The sequence below is a fragment of the Erythrolamprus reginae genome, chromosome 12, assembly GCF_031021105.1.
Source record: "Erythrolamprus reginae isolate rEryReg1 chromosome 12, rEryReg1.hap1, whole genome shotgun sequence".
NCBI lineage: Eukaryota > Metazoa > Chordata > Lepidosauria > Squamata > Dipsadidae > Erythrolamprus > Erythrolamprus reginae.
The window spans coordinates 21312282-21334093 of record NC_091961.1 but is presented as its reverse complement, the minus strand read 5'-3'; the positions used below and the strand labels follow the sequence as shown (position 1 = coordinate 21334093).

At 43.1% G+C, this 21812-nt stretch overlaps 1 protein-coding gene across 1 annotated transcript in view; it reads right to left on the bottom strand.

Moving 5' to 3' along the window:
- DCPS (decapping enzyme, scavenger) overlaps positions 1–21541 on the bottom strand; it is a 93829-nt gene extending 72288 nt beyond the window's left edge. The window contains exons 1-2 of the mRNA XM_070765434.1: positions 21287–21541; positions 14550–14718 (exon numbers count right to left, since the gene is read on the bottom strand). Coding sequence (XP_070621535.1) covers positions 14550–14718; positions 21287–21460 — 343 coding nt within the window. The 5' untranslated portion in view covers positions 21461–21541. The remainder of the gene's footprint in view (positions 1–14549; positions 14719–21286) is intronic.
- Positions 21542–21812: the final 271 nt, after the last annotated feature.

The window sequence follows — 21812 nt, the reverse complement described above, 5'->3', positions numbered from 1 at the left end:
TAGGCGAAGCCAGATTCACTTAACAACCATGTTGCCAACTTAACAAGTGCAATGATTCAGTTAAAAACTGTGGCAAAAAGGTCATACGAAATAGGGGGTAGCAGTATTCCAGTATTTGGACCAGGAGTCTCTTCTTACAGTCACTCATGCCCTTATCACCTCAAGGTTCAACCACTACAATGCTCCCTACATGGGGCTACCTTTGAAGAATCTTTGGAAACTTCAGATGGTACAAAACGCAGCCACATGAGCAGTCATAGGCCTCTCAAGGTATGTTTAGGTCTCTCCAGCACTCTGTGAGCTGCATTGGCTGTCGATTGGTTTCCAAACACAATTCAAAGTGTTGGTTATGACCTATAAAGCCCTACATGGCATCGGACCAGATTACGTACGGGACCATCTTCTGCCTCACATATCCCAGCAGCCGGTCAGATCTCACAGAGTTGGCCTTCTCCAGGTCCCATCACCTAGACAATGTCACCTGGTGGGACCTAGGGGAAGAACCTTCTCTGTGGCGTCCCCGGCCCTTTGGAACCAACTCCTCCAGAGATTCACACTGTCCCCACCCTCCCTGCCTTCTGTAAGAGGCTAAAGACCCATCGTTACCGACAGGCTTGGGGCCACTAAGACCAACATCTAGCCCCAGCCGACGAATGAATTCATGTTTGTTTGTTTGAACACGAGTGACTGGGGTTTTTTAAAAGACATTTTAATATGTTTTTTCAATTTAGATTTCTTTATGTTACCATATGTATTACTTTGTTGTGAGCTGCCCTGAGTCCAAGGAATAGGGCAGCATAGAAATCAATCAATCAATTAATCAATCAATCAATGGGGCTGCCACAAAGAAGAGGAGGTCACCTTAATTTCCAAAGCACCAGAAGGCAAAACAAGAAACAAGGGATGGAAACTAACTAAGGAGAAGCAACCTGGCATTAAGGAGAAATTTCCTAACAATGAAAAACAATGAAGCAGTGGAGCAGCTTGATTTGATTTTTGCTTTGCTTTGCTTTTATTGGATTTGTATGCTGCCCCTCTCCATAGACTCGGGGCGGCTAACAACAGTAGTAAACAGCATATGACAATCCAATATAAACAGTTAAAAACCCCTATTGTAAAACCAAACATGCATACAGACATACCATGCATAAAATTGTAAAGGCCTAGGGGAAAAGTGTATCTCAATTCCCCCATGCCTGGCGGCAGAGGTGGGTTTTAAGAAGCTTAGGAAAGCAAGGAGGGTGGGAGCAATTCTAATCTCTGGGGGAAGTTGGTTCCAGAGGGTCGGGGCCGTCACAGAGAAGGCTCTTCCCCTGGGCCTCATCAAGCGACATTGTTTAGTTGATGGGACCCGGAGAAGACCCACTCTGTGGGACCTAACTGGTCGCTGGGATTCGTGCAGCAAAAGGCGGTCCCTGAGATAGTCTGGTCTGGTGCCATGAAGGGCTTTATAGGTCATAACCAACACTTTGAATTGCCTCCAAAAATTTGGGTGCTTCATCACTAGAGGTTTTTAAGAAGAGACTGGACAGCAAATCTGTCTGAAACGCTATAGGGGTTTCCTGCTTGAGTAGGGGGCTGGACTAGAAGGCCTCCGAAGTCCCTTCCCACTCTATTCTGATTCATTGCGTAAAATGCTAAGTAGGTGTATCTTAGGCAATCATGCCAGCCTTTGTGCATTTCCCCCATGGTTAGCTATTATTTATGAAGCAGGGGAATGAGGGCTGCGGGAAGGGCTTTCACGATGATGAGTATGTCATCTACTAATACCTGTGCATTATGGATGTGTTGTAAGGAAGAATACTAAGCGCCTTTCAAGGCCCTGAAAAATAATGGAAAGACACAAATCCAAGTCCTCCCCTAAGCAACCCCGCCCTCGGAAAGGCCAATTTTGCTTTAATTTGGGAGGAAAAGGTTGAAGAAAAAAAACGTATTTCAGTTTTGATATAGAAAGCAATTGATTTTGCTTTAGAGCGGAAGCAATACCCACATGCCTGCATCACACAGGTAAGTGAAATAAAAAGCATCACACAGACACACAGACACACACAAGCTATTAAAAATTAAAGTAATGCTTAATAGCCTTATAATGGCTTAGTTATCCACGTTAGCTTATATAAGCTCAGAGGAGACAAACCTTGAAAGGAACATTAACCAGACAATAAAGTAAGTAAGTGCTTCAGACATGCCTCTGAGGGATGCTGGCAAAGCAGAGGTAAAATGGAAAAGCACGTGGGGAGGGATTGGAGGGGTGGGTGGGATACCAGAACTTGCAGCTCTTAAATGCTGTCAAAAGGAAATTAGCAAATATCTCAGGGGTTTGGCAGCCTGAATAGAGGCTTCTATTTTCTTTTTCAATATACTTAAAGCAAGAAGATTAACTGGGTGAGTGTTTTTTTAACGGTTGTTCCCTGCCAATTCAGGGGTTTGGTGTTTAAGGTGTGAATGCAGCCACCAAAAACCTCCTTGTAGATTGAGGAGGTGAACCTTTGCTCTGTTTTAAAACTACAATTAGTTCCAGTTCTCAGAGGATGATACAGGGAGTCCTCGACTTATGACTGCAATTGGGAACCAGAATTTTTAAGCAAGGCAGATGTTAAGACACTTGATTTTATTTTTATATATATATATATATATATATATATATATATATATATATATATATATATATATATATATATATATATTAAATGTTTTTAGCTGGAATTTTAAAATTAAGGGAGGCCCTGGGTTGGGCCTAGAGGCAAAAAAAAAAGGAGCTGTGACGTTCCTTAAAAATATACCAGGGTGATCCGACATAAGAAAAACATATATATATATATATATATATATATATATATATATATATATATATATATATATCCCTAAAATATGAACAAGCGGGATGATACCTCCCGCTTACCAGACATCTGGAAACCAGCCCTCAAACACATTGCAAAACAATCAAGTAGCCTGCAAGCTCCAACTACTCAGGATATCACGCCTAGTCATCAACCATTAACTAATCAGCATACCTCAGCTACATCAACGACCCCAGATGTTACCCCACTGACTCACCAGGAAGTTTCTACACAGCAGGCAATTGCTGAGCCATCAAACCACACCCAGCCACCAGTATTTATAGAAGGAAGGCAGCTCAGGTCTCGCAGTGTTCGCCCTAGAACAAGGACAGAAACACCAGCCTGAAGATGACGAGTGGGACCTCGTCAAAACGTCGCCAGAAATTTCCAAATAGAGAACTGGCGGCTATCAATAAAATTAACTGCCTTGGAAATGGCCCTCGGTTGGGCCGAGAGGCAAATAAGGAGCTGTGATGTTCCTTCAATACACCAGGGTGATTCGACACAAAAATATGTAACCCTTCCCTGGTGCAGAGCTGAAGGGATTGGATACTGTAGCCTAGAGGATAATTCTCTGCCTTACAAGGCAAAGGTTGCAGGTTCAAGTCCCAGTGGGTATGGCTAGATGATGAGGCCAAAATAAGGCCGAAATAGATCTATCCTAGTCTCTCTTAATTTTCAAATTCAGCAAAAGCCATGTGACATAATAAATATATATATTTGCCACAGTTGCTAAGCAAATCACAGCAGTTATTAAATGAATTAGGCAGTTGTTAAGCGACAAGGCTTCCCCTATTGACTTTCCCCAATGACTGGGAAGGTTGCAAATGGCCCAGGGACGCCATTTTAGTATTGTAAATAATGCCAGCTGCTAAGTGCCCAGATTTGGATCACGTGACCATGGGGAATGCCTTGGAGGTCGTAAGTATGAGGACTGATTTTTCAGTGCTAGTGTACGGTTTTGAACAGTTGTTAACAAAGGGTTGTAAGCTGAGGTCTACCTATAGCAGTGATGGCGAACCTGTGCTATGTGTGCCACAGGTAGCATGCAGAGCTATATGTGAGGGCACACTAAGCATTGCCCTATGTCAGCGCTAGGGTGCATGTACATGCCGATCAGCTGGTTTTTGGCCTTCTTTCGGCCCTTTTTGCTCCCCCCCAGGCTTCAGGAAAGCCTCCTGAAGCTTGGGTACAGTAAAAAATGGTCCAACAGGAAGTTCATTTCTGAACTTCCGATTGGCCCATTGGACCATTTTTCATCATCTGCAGGCTTCAAGAAATCTTCCATCATCTGCAGGCTTCAGGAAATCTTTTAAGAACACGCTTAAAAATCAGGCTACATATTATTATTATTATTATTATTATTATTATTATTATTATTATTATTATTATTATTAATTAGATTTGTATGCCGCCCCTCTCCGAAGATTCGGGGCGGATCACAACAGTAATAAAAACAATATAGTAGTGGAACAAATCTAATATTAAAAAACATATAAAACCCTATCATTATTTTTAAAAAACCAAGCAGCACATTCATACCAAACGTAAAACAAAGTATAAAAAAGCCTGGGGGAAAGGTGTCTCAACTCCCCCATGCCTGGCGGTATAAGTGAGTCTTGAGTAGTTTAAGAAAGACAGGGAGGGTGGGGGCAGTTCTAATCTCCGGGGGGAATTGGTTCCAGAGGGCCGGGGCCGCCACACAGAAGGCTCTTCCTCTGGGACCCGCCAGACGACATTGTTTAGTCGATGGGACCCGGAGAAGGCCAACTCTGTGGGACCTTATTGGTCGCTGGGATTTGTGCGGTAGCAGGTGGTTCCGGAGGTACTCTGGTCCAATGCCATGTAGGGCTTTAAATGTCATGACCAACACTTTGAATTGTGACCGGAAACTGATCGGCAGCCAATGCAATCTGATTTTGGAGGTAGGTCTTATTTTGATGGAAGCATTAGTATTTCAAGGAACATACAATGTTAACTCGAGGCGTCCTCTGACCCTTTTCCAACTGGCAGGAGGACTTCTCTGAGATAATCCCACCCCGCTCCACACCTAATAAAGCTCAGCAGTGCAAAAAGCCTTTTAATTGAATGCAGAAATCAAATCTGCAGCTGTAGATATGCAAAGCACCACCAGCGGCATATGGTTTCTGTGTTAAGAGATGCCATAACTCAACTCTACTTGAAACACGAGAACACATATAAGCGGCTTTTATTTCTTTGCGCCATCATCCAATAAACCATTTATCAGTCTGTAAAAAGTAACAAGAAAGAGTCATCAAAGGCCTCTGCTACTCAAAGAACTTTCCTTGAATATAAACAAAAGGCCCTTTTATTCTAAGGCCGGTATTAGTCTTACAAAGCATGTTGTCTCTTCTTAAACCAATGGGAAATTTACAAAATAAAATGTTCAGATGCTATTGTGTCTCATTTTCAAATACTAAGACTTCTGGTTCGACATGCGGAGTGGCTGTGGGTTTTGCCTCCCAAGGACAACTCCATCTGTCCGTCCATTACCCTGGGGGGGGGGAATTATTGACCCCCTCGGAGAGTGTCCACAACTTGGGCATCCTCCTCGATCCACAGCTCACATTAAAGAAACATCTTTCAGCTGTGGCGAGGGGGGCGTTTGCCCAGGTTCGCCTGGTGCACCAGTTGCGGTCCTACCTGGACTGGGACTCACTGCTCACAGTCACTCATGCCCTCATCACCTCGAGGCTCGACTACTGTAATGCTCTCTACATGGGGCTACCTTTGAAGAGTGTTCGGAAACTTCAGATTGTGCAGAATGCAGCTGCGAGAGCAATCATGGGCTTTCCTAAGTATACCCATGTTACACCAACACTCCACATCTGCATTGGTTGCCGATCAGTTTCCGGTCACAATTCAAAGTGTTGGTTATGACCTATAAAGCCCTTCATGGCACCGGACCAGGATATCTACAAGACCGCCTTCTGCCGCACGAATCCCAGCGGACGGTTAGGTCCCACAGAGTTCGTCTTCTTCGGGTCCCGTCGACTAAACAATGTCATCTGGTGGGACCCAGGGGAAGAGCCTTCTCTGTGTCGGCTCCGACCCTCTGGAATCAACTCCCCCCAGAGATTAGGACTACCCACACCCTCCTTGCCTTTCATAAACTCCTTAAAACCCACCTCTGTTGTTAGGCTTGGGGGAACTGAGACATCCCCCCCTTGCCTATGTAATTTTGTGCATGATATGACTGTGTGTATGTATTTTATCTATTGGTTTTTTTTTTCTTTTTAGACTTTTTAATGTAAAACTGTTATTCTAGATTTTAATTATTAGATTTGTTACCATGTAATGTTTTTATCACTGTTGTGAGCCGTCCGAGTCTACGGAGAGGGGCGGCATACAAATCTAATTAATAATAATAATAATAATAATAATAATAATAATAATAATAATAATAATGCATTAGCCCACATTATGGAAGTAACTCTGGAACTGTTCATGATTTGGGAACATGTGCGCCTGTATTTGCATATGTGTTTAGGACTGAGTATAAAAAATCTACACAAAATCTGAATCCCTCCCTTTCTTCACACCCAGCTACAACTTCCAAACAGGCAGTCCTCAACTTACGACCAAAATTGAGCCCAAAATTTCAGTTGCTAAGCAAAACATTTGTTCAGGGAATTTTGTCCCATTTTAAGATCTTTCTTGCCAGAGTTATTAAGTGAATTGCTGCAGCTGTTAAGATAGCGAAACAGCTGTTAAAGGAATCTGACTTCCTCATTGACTTTGCTTATAAGAAGTTCGCAAAAGTTGATTTCGTGGCCCTGGGACACTAGAACCGTCGTAAAGATGAGTCATAATATCAAGCACCGGAATTTTGATCACGTGACTATGGGGATGCTAAAATGATCATAAGTCATTTTCAGTGCCATTATAACTTTAAATTTGTCACAAAATCAACTGTCATAAGTCAAGGACTACCTCTACATCCACATAAGAGCCTTGGTGGTGCAGTGGTTAGAGTGCAGTACTGCAAGCTACTTCTGCTGATCACCGGCTGCCAGCAGTTTGGTAGATCGAATCTTAGAAGGCTCAAGGTTGACTCAGCCTTCCATCCTTCCAAGGTCGGTAAAATGAGGACGCAGACTGTTGAGGGCAATATGCTTACTCTCTGTAAAACGCTTAGAGAGGGCTGTAAAGCACTGTGAACAGGTATATAAATCTAAATGCTCAGGGGGAGGACGTGGGTGTGGGCACATTTTAGTTTTCTGACAGTCTCTAAATGGGTGGACAGTGCAGTCAGGCGGTAGGGAAAGCAAGTAGAATGCTTGGCTGCATAGCTAGAGGTATAACAAGCAGGAAGAGGGAGATTGTGATCCTGCTGTATGGAGCACTGGCGAGACCTCATTTGGAATTCTGTGTTCAGTTCTGGAGACCTCATCTACAAAAATATTGATAAAATGGAACGGGTCCAAAGACAGGCTACAAAAATGGTGGAAGGTTTTAAGCATAAAACTTATCAAGAAAGACTTCATGAACTCAATATGTCTAGTCTGGAGCACAGAAGGGAAAGAGGGGACATGATCGAAACATTTAAATATGTTAAAGGGTTAAATAAGCTTCAGGAGGGAAGCGTTTTTAATAGGAAAGTGAACACAAGAACAAGGGGTCACAATCTGAGGTTAGTTGGGGGAAAGATCAGAATCAACGTGAGAAAATATTAATTTACTGAAAGAGTAGTGGATACTTGGAACAAACTTCCAGCAGACGTGCTAGGTAAATCCACAGTAACTGAATTTAAACATGCCTGGGATAAACGTATAACCATCCCAAGATAAAATACAGGAAATAGTATAAGGGCAGACTAGATAGACCGTGAGGTCTTTTTCTGCCGTCAATCTTCTATGCTTCTATGTAAAAGCTATTGCTATTCCCCTATTAAATTTCTTCTATCCATCTTCCTCAATTCACACACAACACACCTTCAAGAACCTGTCCTTATGACCATCCATTCTCCACATCCTCTTAATTTAGAAGCGCATGCATTTATACATAAACAAATGCCCACACTAAATTTTCTGTGCCGTCACTCACCCCCATGTCTTAGCAGCCAGGGAGGGGTGTGTGGAAATGGTTAAAGAGTGCAAGGCTAATTATATTCGTTGGGTCTTTCCGATCCCTCCTGGACTGATGGCTGGCTTGTTGTACTGAAAAAGGAAGCCAGCATTGAGATCATAGGTCAACGGCTCCAAAAAATACTTCTAAGTTAGTGTCTGAAAAACACAACTTTCATCTTCCTGGTTTACAATTTCCCTACTTCAAAGCAACAAAATCAACAAAATAAAAATTGGATATTGTTTGATATATTCTTTTCCAGCTCAGCTGTGTCATGGTAATCCCAGATCTGGGCAAACAAAAAACAAAAAAACCCTCAGAATCGTCTCTGCCGGATCAGATTAACAATCTATTAAGTGGAGCCAACAGCATCCTATTTTATTCACAGTACAGATGGAACTTAAAACCCACCACTCGTCACCCTCTGCAGACAGGTTGATAATTGATATTCTGTAGTTGATTTTAACAGGATAACAGAATTGGAAGGGGCTCGGAGGCCAGATTGTTAGGGCCAATATGCTGACTCTGGTAAACCTCTTAGAGAGGGCTGTAAACAATTATTGTGATGTATTCATTTTTTTATTTGCAAAAATAAAAATATTTATTTACTCATAAATAAAACTTTTTAAAAAAATAATAATTAATAATAATAATAATAATAATAATAATAATAATAATAATTTATTGGATTTGTATGCCGCCCCTCTCCGTAGACTCGGAGGGCTGTAAAAAAAAAGTGAAGCAATATATAAGTCTAAGTGCTATTGTCCAGTGTTTCTCAAATAGTGGAGCCAAGGAGAGTGTGTGGTCTGTGGGCACCACCATCTTTTGGGGGGACTTTATGGTGAAGAGCAAGGGCCAGCCACCGAGGCGTCTCAGCCTTGTTGGTGAACTCAAGACAGCCAATCTGCCTCCTGGGAAGCTCGCGCTCTCCTCCAAATAGATGCGCATACAGGCAGTCGGAACCGAATGAAACAGCCCCCAGACCTGGAGTTGCGGGTAGGATGGCAAAGAAAGATGTGTTTGTGCGTGTGTGTGTGTATGTGTGTGTGTTGGGGGGAAATAAGCAAGGCAGGGGTCTTGTTGCCCCGTCCTCTTATTTGTTTGTCTGTTGTTGTGGTTTGTTTGTTTATTTAGTCAGTTACGTATTAGTAGTATACATCAGTGTTTCCCAACCTTGTCCACTTGAAGATATCTGGACTTCAACTCCCAGAATTCCCCAGCTGGGAGTTGAAGTCCAAATATCTTCAAGTGGACAAGGTTGGAAACACTGGTATACATAGATATAACGCTGTTTATATATACATGGGATGGATACTAATAATGGGATGGAAACATCAGGACAGGGATGGTAAGCGTGCTGGAGCACTTATGCACGCCCCTTACTGACCTTACTGAATCAGGTGAGGTCAACAGGGGACAGTCCAAAGGTAAAGGTTTGGGGGTTTGGCAACAAAACTACAGAGTCAGGTAGTGAATTCCAGGCATTAACTACTCTTGGTTGCTAAAGTCGTATATTCTACAGTCTTCTTCCCAAGCTTCTTCCCAAGCTCTAGAAAGAAAATAAACACAGCCTCATTTACTCATGCTGACTGCTAGATCTGCAGGTCAGAGGTTCAGATCTCATCACCGGGTCAAGGTTGACTCCTTCCGAGGTGGGTAAAATGAGGACCCGGACTGTGGGGGCAATATGCTGGCTCTGTTAAAAAGTGCTATTGCTAGCATGTTGTAAGCCGCCCTGAGTCTAAGGAGAAGGGCGGTATAAAAAAATTGAATACCGGTAAATAAATAGGACACCGATGCTTGAAAATGCTGCCTAAGGAAACTTACTTGGCCTCCTCACACTGCCACAGGCAGGAGGCTGAGATGTATAATCCAACCCTTTGAGGAACCACAAAACAAGATGTGTGCATTTCACTATTACTTGTTGAGCTCATAATAGGCATTGTTTAGGAGTGCAGCCACAATGGGAAATGGATGGCGAATGTTGTAAGTAACAAACCCAACTTACGATGTTTCTTTGGCGTGCTTTATTGCTTAACCTACTTTGCAGGCCCAATCTACAGGCAGTCCTTGTTTTAAGACTGCTCACTCAGCGACCATTCAAAATTATGATGGGCCTATCAGGCTTTACTTACAACTTGGATTTGATGTTCCAAACAGTCAGGTGCCCTGCAGTCATAAGACTGAGCTTTGTGCACGTGGCAACTTAGCTGCATTTATAGTTGGATGTAGTGTCCCATCGTCATGTGACTTGCATTATAGAACAAACCAAAACCAAAAAACCCAACAGCAATTACTTCTGATGTTCAGTAAATTTGCTCTCACGGTGAACCAATGATCTGCTTAACCGCCCCGGTGTCCACTTAACAACTGGACTGCTGCTTTATGACTTGCCACCATAGTTTATTTATTTATTTATTTATTTATTGGATTTGTATGCCGCCCCTCTCCAGAGACTCGGGGCGGCTAACAGCGACAATAAAACAGTGTACAATAGTAATTTGCTATTGATGATTAAAAATCAATTAATATAAAAACCAAACATACATACATACATACCATGCATAGAATTGTAAAGGCCTAGGGGGAAAGAGGATCTCAATTCCCCCATGCCTGGCGGCAGAGGTGGGTTTTAAGTTGTTTACGAAAGGCAAGGAGGGTGGGGGCAGTTCTAATCTCTGGGGGGAGTTGGTTCCAGAGGTTCCCTCTAAGCTGAGCAGTGAGCAATCGCTCACTTAAAAATCATCATCAACTCAGAGTTTTCCAAACCTGCCCAGAAGCCGAGAGGGAAAGAGTGAGAGGGAAGGAGAGAGAGAGGAAGAGAGGAAGAGAGAGAAACAGATAGAAAAAAGAGAGGAAGGAAAAGAGAAAGAAAAAGAATGGGAGTAAGGAAGAGAGAAAGAAAATCAAAATCTAGTTTGAAACTAGCTGAACTATTTAAGTGGCATTTTGATATTGATAGAGTTGCCCTATTATGAGCTCACTGTTATAGACACACAGTACAGTATTATATTTTGAAATTCTCTGAGGCAAAACAGGGTGGGTTTTTTGTTTGTTTGTTTGTTTATTTATTTCTGTGCCGCCCCGTCCCGAAGGGGCTGCCGCTCAGACACTATACTTTTCCGCCCCCCCCCCCAAAAAAAAATTAGAGGGAACACTGCTTGCCACATTCACTTAACGGTCACTGCAAAACAGGTCGTAAAATCGAGTCTGTCACATGATCAAACCCATTTTAACAGTTTAAACAGTTTATGCATGGTATGTTTGTGTGTATGTTTGCTTTTAATAAGAGTTTTTTAGTGTTTTTAAATTATTGGATTTGTTGGACATTGTTTTATTGTTGTTGTGAGCCGCCCTGAGTCTCCGGAGAGGGGTGGCATACAAATCCAATCCAATCCAATCCAATCAACAAACAAACAAAAAACAAATACATAAATTTTACAACCATCTCAACTGATGACTGTGATGGGCAGGTTCCATTATGGTCATGACATCGAGGACTATCTATATTCGGTCCACGCTAGCACGCCTGAACTATGCGACTAAGTAAATCTGTACTTTAGATTTTTACCCCCATCCACTGATTCTGTAGATACTGTTTTACATTAATGATTTAGGTTCTGAACAGGTAGAGTGTTTCTTAGAATCTGAATCAGACTGACACTCAGGATTTAGAGTAAAATACAAGGCCGGGGGAATAACATAGCACCGGCTTGCCATTCAGATGCAACATAGCACAGTTACCTTTCAAAGTTTGTTATCCAAGAGAGCCACCTTGTGGAAGTCACATCTTCCTTGTAGTCCAAGAAAAAGCAAGAGGTTCCCAAGTGCTAGTGCAAATGTTCTCCTATACTGTGCCTCGGAAAAGCAGACCCGGCACGTAAGTGCCACCCTTTTCTTTTGATTATTTAAAAACGACATGGAAAATCTTTGTCTGTCTTATGTTTGTTGCCAGGGTTTAGGATCCATCGACCACGAAGACAGAAACCAGTGATGGCGAACCTTTTTTTCCCTTGGGTGCCGAAAGAGCGTGGGTGCATGCTATAGCGGATGCGCAAACACCCACACCCATAATTCAGTGCCTTGGCAGGGCAAAATAGCTTCCCCCTCCCACTGGAGGCTGGAAACACCTGTTTCCCAACTTCTGGTAGGCTCAGTAGGCTCATGTTTCAAAGGCTTCCCTGGAGCCGGGGGAAGGTAAACATGCCCTCCTCCATCACCCCGGAAGCTCTCTGAAAGCAAAAAATGCCCTCCCAGAGCTTCTGTGTGAGACAAAAATCAGCTGGCCAGCACACACATGCATGTTGCCGATCGGTTTCCGGTCACAATTCAAAGTGTTGGTTATGACCTATAAAGCCCTTCATGGCATCAGGCAAGAATATCTCTGGGACCGCCTTCTGCCGCACGAATCCCAGCGACCAGTTAGGTCCCACAGAGTTGGCCTTCTCCGGGTCCTGTCGACTAAACAATGTCGTCTGGCGGGACCCAGGGGAAGAGCCTTCTCTGTGGCGGCCCCGACCATCTGGAACCAACTCCCCCCGGATATCAGGGTTGCTCCCACCCTCCTTGCCTTTCGTAAGCTCCTTAAAACCCACCTCTGTCGTCAGGCATGGGGGAATTGAGATATCCCCTTCCCCCTAGGCTTACAAAATTTATGCATGGTATGTTTGTATGTATGATTGGTTTCTTAAATTGGGGTTTTTAAACTACTTTTAATATTAGATTTGTTTATATTGTTTTTTACTGTTGTTAGCCACCCCAAGTCTACGGAGAGGGGTGGCATACCAACCAACCAACCAACCAACCAACCAGATAGATAGATAGATAGATAGATAGATAGATAGATAGATAGATAGATAGATAGATAGATAGATAGATAGATAGATAGATAGATAGATAGATAGATAGATAGATAAATGTTGGAACTGAGCTAGGGCAATGGCTCGAGTGCCACCCATGCCATAGGTTCGCCATCCCTGCAGTAAACCATCTAAAAGACACAGGTGAGACAAAGCAAGACTGTCTGTTCGAATGATTCCATCCTAGAAGAAAAAAACCTTTAAACCTTAGAAAGTCCCCACTGCACGACACAACGACGACATAAAATTTAAATTTGCATGATCTGTACAAATTAAAACAAAACAAAAATTGATAGGGTGAAAAGTGCCTTTCAGTATCTTGGAAATGAAATCTGTTGCAGGCATGGACAGAGAAATTTGAGATATGCTGGCAGATCCCAGGAGAATGTGTTGAGAGACAAGGGAGATATGATATGATAAGGATATCATTCTCACCACAATTGAGTGGAAAGCATCTCTTTATGCTCTGGATTTGAATTTGAATCATGCAAGTCTGAAACTACACTTCTCCTCTGTTGCCTTTACAGTACAAGAAACCACGGACACTTGCAATGCTCACATACCTGCTGTAGCTTCAGCTACTGCTTATTTTTCTGTTTCCCTGACTCTGGCTGTTTCCCCTGTCTCCCAAGATACAAACTTTGGGATACAAATAAAAGCCATGATTCCTAATGAAGTCTTAAGGTGCACAACAGAGACACTTAAGGATGTTACCTAAGGAAGCGTACTTGATCTCCTCACACTGGGAGTGGCAGGATATATAATCCAATCCTTTGAGGAAGCACAAAACAAGATGCATGGACTTCGCTAAGGGACTATTACTTGCTGAAGCCATAACGTGCATTGTTTAGGGCAGAGGTAGGCAAAGTTGGGTTTTCTCTGACATGTGGACTTCAACTCCCAGAATCCATGAGTTAGTATGATTGGCTCAGGAATTCTGGGAGTTGAAGTCCACAAGCCATAGAACAGTGATTTTCAACCTTTTTTGAGCCGCGGCACATTTTTTACATTTATGAAACCCTGGGGCACATTGAGCGGGGGGGGGGCGCTAAAAAAAGTTTGGACAAAAAAATTATCTCTCTCTCTCTTCCTCCCCTTCGCTCTATTTCTTTCTCCCTCCCTCTTTCTCTCCTTTCCTCCCTCTATGTCTTTCTCTCTCTCTCCTTCCCTCCCTCTCTTTCTCTATCTCTCTTTCTTTCTCTTGTTCTCTTTCTCTTTCTCTCTCTCTTGTTCTCTCTCTCGCTCTTTCTCTTTCTTGCTTTCTTTCTCTCTCTCTTGCTTGCTTTCTCTCTTGCTTTCTCTCTCTCTTGCTTTCTTTCTCTCTTGCTTTCTCTCTCTTGCTTTCTTTCCCTCTGAGCTTTGCGGCACACCTGACCATGTCTCACGGCACACTAGTGTGCCGCGGCACACTGGTTGAAAAACACTGCCATAGAAGACCCAACTTTGCCTACTGGTTTAGGGTTATAGCCACAATGAAAAATGGATGGCAAATTTAGAAGTAGCAAATAAAGCTTACAATGTTTCTTTGGCATGCTTTATTGCTCAACATACTTTGCAGGCCCAACTGCAGTCTATGGGTAGTTCTCGATTTATGACCACTCACTTAGTGATCATTCAAAGCTTCGATGGACATTAAGAGCATTTCTACAACTTTTACAGAAAGGTTCTGAAAGACACGAAAAGTGGCTGGTGGGTCACATATGGCTTATGGGACAGCTTCACGCGGATATCAGCCAAGGTTTCTTTGATGGCCACTCACCATTTAATTCTGGAGGAAGGAGGAGGCGGTAAGTGCTATAGATGTCATTGGACATCTGGAGCTGAAGCCCAGTGTGCTTCTTTAGGAGTTCAGTGATGTTCTCTTCCTGGAAGGGAATCTTCTCAAGGATCACAACAGCATCTGTCTTATCCCCAGAAGCAGTATTCACCTAAAGAAATAAGAACATAAATAGTTCTCTGCTACACCAAAGTCATTCCCTGATGCCAGCAACCAACAACAGATGTGATTGGAAGCACGCAAGAAAGATGCAAAAAGTTAAAGACCAATTTTGATTAGCACACTGAATAGTTAGCCACAAATATGTATGTATGTGTGTTCCTGCACAGTATACATATGAAGAAAGTATCACAAGCGATCTGGTTATAATTTACAGTGATCCCTCTATTATCGCGAGGGTTCCGTTCCAAGACCCCTCGCGATAATCGGTTTTTCGCGATGTAGGGTTGCGGAAGTAAAAACACCATCTGCGCATGCGCGCCCTTTTTTTCTATGGCCGCGCATGCGTAGATGGTGGAGTTTGCGTTCCCCGCCGCCCACGCAAAGGGGAAACCCGATTCGGCTCCTCGCTGCTGCTGCGCTACCGAGCAGATCAGCTGCTGGGCGGCCGAAGGAACCTTCCCTGGGTCTTCCCGGCTGCCCACGCAAAGGGGAAACCCCGGCTCCTCGCTGATGCCCGCCGCTCGCCCGCCCGCCAGCAAGAGGGGGAAGACCCAGGGAAGGTTCCTTCGGCCGCCCAGCAGCTGATCTGCTTGGCGCAGCAGCAGCGAGCAGACGAAGATCGGGGTTTCCCAGCTGCCCACGCAAAGGGGAAACCCCGGCTCCTCGCTGATGCCCCCGCTCGCCCGCCCGCCGCCCGCCAGCAAGAGGGGGAGAGATAGAGAAAGAGAGAGAAGGAAAGAAAGAGATGAGAGAGGGAGGAAGAGTGTGAGAGAGGAAGAAGCAAGATAGAGAAAGAGAGAGAGAAAGAAAGATGAGAAAGGAAGGAAGAGAGTGACGTCATTGGGTGGAAAAATCGCGATATAGCGTTTCGCGAAGATCGAGATCGCGAAACTCGAGGGATCACTGTATTTTAGTATCTGTTACTTTTTCAATCATTACCATCCACAATTGTGAATAATTTATCCTTAAGCCACAAGTTTAAAAACTGAGATAGATTTTGATACATGGGTAGAGATAATCACATATCTCTGGAACGCACATCTCAAGCATCTGTTGAAGATGGTCATCAGTCAAGCTCTAAATCCTAAAACCTTGAAACCGAACACACTAGTCTGTGTAGATGTAAATTGGCAATCCATGTACAAGTAATGAAATATGTAAATTAAACATTTATCAAACATACTAGCTTACAAGTATCAGGGAGCTACCAAGATTGACAGGACACTTAGACATTAAAGGGAGAGGAGAAGAAATTCAGGGTAATAAGATACAGGGACAGGATTTGGGTCTGCACAAGGCACTAATAAGAATTTACTGTATTTTATCATAGACAGCCGCCTGGTAAGATGATTAGTGTAGAAAAAATGTATGCCATGATTAACCTTCTGATACACTGAATTGGGATGAGGGATGGTGGAACAATTCATCTATATCTACTATACTGAATCTGACCTTGGCTGTTCCACCAGGAAGCATATTACCTGCTTTTGGTGGTGCTTTGTAACTCTAGTTTATCGATCCTTCCTCCCTTTAATAGTTTTACTCACCCGCACTTTGAATTTGACCTTGAATCTAATCCACCTTCCTTTTAAAAAATCGCTCCTCTAGAATTTAGACTCTTTTTTTAAAAAAAATGATAGAGATGTGAGCAATTTCCTGACACTTCACTGCATGGCTTGGTTATCTCCGGGTGGATTTACAGAGGACAATAAAAGTATTAATCCAGCTGTATCCCCTACACTCTGGAGAGTCTGCCTTTGAAACACAATATAGTTGTAAATGGCGAATTAAAAGAGTACTTGCAATTTCCCGGTTCTTATAGGCCCTGAGTGACAAGTCTATCCATCTTATTTACAGCATTCAAGTTAACTGCTAGTTTGCAATTCAATTTCGCTTTAAACACTAAACATGAAAAACTGATTTCCTGGCCAAAAGCAATAGATATGCTAATAAGAAAAATAATCTAAATCTGGAGATATGTAGGTAATGCTTTTGTTAGGTGAAATAATAGCAATCTGGGCCCTGAGCTACACAATTTCATTCAACTGCAGGACTGCTCTGCTCCCTGTTTATGTCAGGGTTCCAGGTAGCATCCGAACTTAAATCAGAGTCCAAGTCAAAGTAGTACAAAAAGATATTGACAAAATTGAACGAGTCCAAAGACAAGCTACAAGAATGGTGGAAGGTCTTAAGCATAAAACGTATCAGGAAAGACTTCATGAACTCCATCTGTATAGTCTGGAGGACAGAAGGAAAAGGGGGGACATGATCGAAACATTTAAATATGTTAAAGGATTAAATAAGGTCCAGGAGGGAAGTGTTTTTAATAGGAAAGTGAACACAAGAACAAGGGGACACAATCTGAAGTCAGTTGGGGGGAAGATCAAAAGCAACATGAGAAAATATTATTTTACTGAAAGAGTAGTAGATCCTTGGAACAAACTTCCAGCAGACATGGTTGATAAATCCACAGTCACTGAATTTAAACATGCCTGGGATAAACGTATATCCATCCTAAGATAAAATACAGAAAATAGTACAAGGGCAGACTAGATGGGTCATGAGGTCTTTTTCTGCCGTCAATCTTCTATGCTTCTATGTTTCTAGTCCTCAAAGTTCCAATTTATTGCCGGAGCCATTCTGGTACCTTCAGTGGGAAACCCGAATCTGACGCCGCCCAGTTGAAAGTTCACATCCCTTGTCCCCCACCCCCAAACCTGTCACGCTGTCCACTCAGATTGTACCATTATTCCTTCTCCTGATTCCACCCAGGTGGTGGACAAAGGATGACTTTGTGGTTGCATCTGCCCCTTCGTGAAAATCACCCCTCCCAGATTCCTATAAACATCAGGCCTTCTACTGATAGTGTGGGGGCCCATAATTATTCCCCCAACTTCTGCACTGGCTCAACAGGCAGCCTCCCCTCAAGCAAATCTTTATCTCCCACTCCGAAAGAGGGTTGGAGTGTTCATTTCTCACTGTCAAACCTGCAGATTAGGTCTCCTCTAGAACATCATGGGCTTCTCTAAGTATGCCCATGTTACACCAACACTCCGCAGTCTGCATTGGTTGCTGATCAATTTCCGGTCACAATTCAAAGTGTTGGTTATGACCTATAATCCCTTCATGGCATCGGACCAGAATATCTCCGGGACCGCCTTCTGCCGCACGAATCCCAGCAGCCGATAAGGTCCCACAGAGTTGGCCTTCTCCGGGTCCCGTCGACTAAACAATGTCGTTTGGCGGGACCCAGGAGAAGAGCCTTCTCTGTGGTGGCCCCGACCCTCTGGAACCAGCTTCCCCCGGAGATCAGAACTGCCCCCACCCTCCTTGCCTTTCGTAAAGTTCTTAAGACCCATCTCTGCCATCAGGCATGAGGGACCCGACACATCTCCCCCGGGCCTATTCAGTTTATACATGGTATGTTTGTGTGTATGCTTGCTTTTAATAATGGGGTTTTTAGTGTTTTTTAAATTATTAGATTTGTTCTTACATTGTCTTTGTTATTGTTGTGCGCCGCCCCGAGTCTACGGAGAGGGGCAGCATACAAATCTAATTAATAATAATAATAATAATAATAATAATAATAATAATAATAATAATCTCCATTACAAAAACCCACTGTATTGTATTTGTTTTTGGCTCCGCATACAATCCACTGTAGCTTTTTAAACTTTATTCAACAAACAATGGTTGAATAGGTTACTATGTGATATAATCCCATGTATTCTCCTAGGAATTGAACAGTAACTTCAGAAACAGTAGAGAATGTATTCCCAGATAATTATCAGTGGATTCTTCCCAATGGATATTCTGGAATATATTTTGTTAAAACATTTTTCTGCTTTGTAGTTGGAATCGGTATAGCACAAAGTCTTGGGGGAGGGGGGAGGCAAACGGGAAAAAAAACTATAGGTAAATAAATGATGTTAACCCATCTGCTGAGGTTAGAGTACAAAATGTTTTCTTTCTTTCCACATGTTACAGCAAATGGCAGCCTCTAGGCGACCTTCGCTGATCTTGAAAAAATTCAGCGGGGTCGGATTTGGCCAGTGCATAGAAGACCACAAAATGTCCCATCAAATTATATGCTAGATTGCACCGCTTAGGAAAAAAACCAAAATGTAATGATAATGGATTTCTGTATTGTTGTTGTTATTATTATTATTATTATTATTTATTGGATTTGTATGCCGCCCCTCTCCGCAGACTCGGGGCGGCTAACAACAATGATTAAAAAAACAACATGTAACAATCCAATTTAATAAAACAACTAAAAACCCTTATTATAAAAAACCAAACATACACACAAACATATACGATACATAACTTGTAATGGCCTAGGGGAAAGAATATCCTAACTCCCCCATGCCTGGCGACAAAGGTGGGTCTTGAGTAATTTGCGAAAGACAAGGAGGGTGGGGGCCGTTTTAATCTCTGGGGGGAGTTGATTCCAGAGGGCCGGGGCCGCCACAGAAAAGGCTCTTACTCTGGGGCCTGCCAAACGACATTGTTTGGTCGATGGGACCCGGAGAAGGCCAACTCTGTGGGACCTTATCAGCCGCTGGGATTCGTGCGGTAGAAGGCGGTTCCGGATGTATTGTTGCCAAGAAAATGGAAAGACCACGTCCATATCATTACAAGATGAGCTTGGGGGAGCTTTTACTGTAACTAACCCAAATTATTTCTCATCTTTGCCTGGTACCTCTCGATCTCGGCCATCTTTACTCATTGGCAGTGTTTCCCAACTTTAGCAATTTTAAGGCTTGTGGACTTCCAGCTTCTAGAATTCCTTAGCTAGAATGGGGAATTCTGGAAGCTGAAGGTTCTTGAAGTTGTCAAGCTTAAGGCATATGAGTGTACACACTCAAGTTGCCAAAAAAGCCCCACTGTGGCTAAACATTGCTCCAAGTAAAAATCAGTCTCCTTTGTGCCTCTTTTAAGCGGCATATTTCTGAGTTCTGCATTTATATAGTGTATTGTATTGCATAATATATCATATAATAATTATATTATATATTATGCTATATTATATGCTAATCAAGGAGAGAAGCAACTTAGAAGGAGAATTTTCCTGACAGAACAATTAATCCATGGAACAGCTTGCCTCCAGAAGTTATGAATGCTCCAACACTGGACGTTTTTAAGATGTTGGATTTGTCTGAAGTAGTGTAGGGTCTCCTGCCTAAGGCTCTTCCAACATTGTTATCCTATCCTATCCTATCCTATTCTTATTCTTATCATTATTATTATTTATTAGACTTGTATGCTGCCCCTCTCCAGGGACCCGGGGCTGCTATTCTATTTCTTATTCTATTCTATTCTATTTCTATTTCTATTCCATTCTTATTCTATTTCTAATTTGATTTCTTTTTAATTTTAATTTTAATTCATTCCATTTTATCCCATTGTTCTGTTCTGTTCCATCATATTATATAATCTTATGAATATTACAAATCAATGAAAAATATTAAAAAATATAAATTATGGCATGGCATCAGACCAGAATACCTAGGGACCGCCTTTTGCCACACGAGTCCCAGCAGCCGATTAGGTCCAGCAGAGTTGGCCTTCTCCGGGTCCCATCAACTAAACAATGCTGTCTGGCGGGACCCATGGGAAGAGCCTTCTCTGTGGAGTCCCCGGCCCTCTGGAATCAACTCCCCGCAGAGATTCGAATTTCCCCCAACCTCCCCGTCTTCTGCAAGATGTTAAAGACCCACTTATGTCTCCAGGCATGGGGGAACTGATTCCCCCCTCCCTTTGCTGGTTATAGCACTTGAGAATGGTATGATTGTGTAGTACTGATTGCTTTTTAATATTAAGGGATTTTAACTTCAATTTTACTAGTATTAGATTTGTACTACTGTATTTTACTATTGTTGTGAGCCACCCCGAGTCCTTGGAGAGGGGCAGCATACAAATCTAATAAATTATTATTATTAAATTATTATTATATTTTTGATACATTAAAACGCTATGCATAAAGCCTGTTCATCAGGAGTCTGTTCTGAAGTCTATGCACATTTTTTATTTTGTGCAGTCTTCCCACATCAGCCCAACCTGGGAGGGAAAAACCCCACCGCCTGCTGCTTCTTTCACAAATGGGGAATCCTCAAAAAATTGGGAAGAACCCCCCCCCCCTTAAAAAACCCCACACGCCACTTAAAACCTCTTCTCAACTGTCTTCATTGGTTACCCTCGTTTCTCCAGTCCATCTTTCTGCAGCTACAGCAATCAATCTATCCCTTTCCTCTTGAGAGGCTTTGAGATGCCTTGGACTGCAAATCCCATCAACCCTTCCCTATCTATTACACGGACTCTTAATGAGAGGACTGATGGGAACTGTAGTTCTGCAACGCCTCGCGACAGGGGCGACACGCAGGAAGAACAGGTGTGCGATGACGTCACACGCTCTCCGCCCGTCATCGCTATGCAAATCGTGACGTTCTTTCTCAAGGAACGGCGAGTGAGACGCCGCCTGGTAGCCCCGCCCCTGTTCTCTTATTGGCCGCCAGCTAACCATTCCAAAATCCGAGAACCAATAATTGTCCTACCCGCCCGTGGAGGAAGATCGCCTTCTCCCGCGCAGATTCCCTCAACACTTTCATCACTGAGAGCTCGGCCAAAGGGAAGTTGCCGGGGGCCGGCCCTTTATTTTGGGACGCGGTGGTTCCGTTCTCTCCCTCTTTGTCCTCACGTTTTCTCTTCAGAGCGGGAGACTCGGCCATCTCTGTAAACCTAAAATCTAGCGCGCAGGCGCACCTGGATTAGCGCCAAAGCGCGCGCCAAGTGAAGTTTCGGCGGCTCCCTCTACCGGTCGGAGGACGCTATTACTTGAGCTGCTTGGAGAAACTATCCCAAGAACCCTTGCACATTCGCAAATTTTAGCTCTGAATATAGACACAGGAAATGTAGAGTAGTCGCGCAATAGTTTAGACTACGACTTCATGGTTCCCTTAAAGTCCTGCGGAGGCCTCTGCATACGTCAGTGGTCCGTGAGAAAAATTTGGTGGTCTTCAGAAAAATTGTGTGCATTTATATTACACTAAATACTAGTTATATTTTTAAAAAATCGTGGGA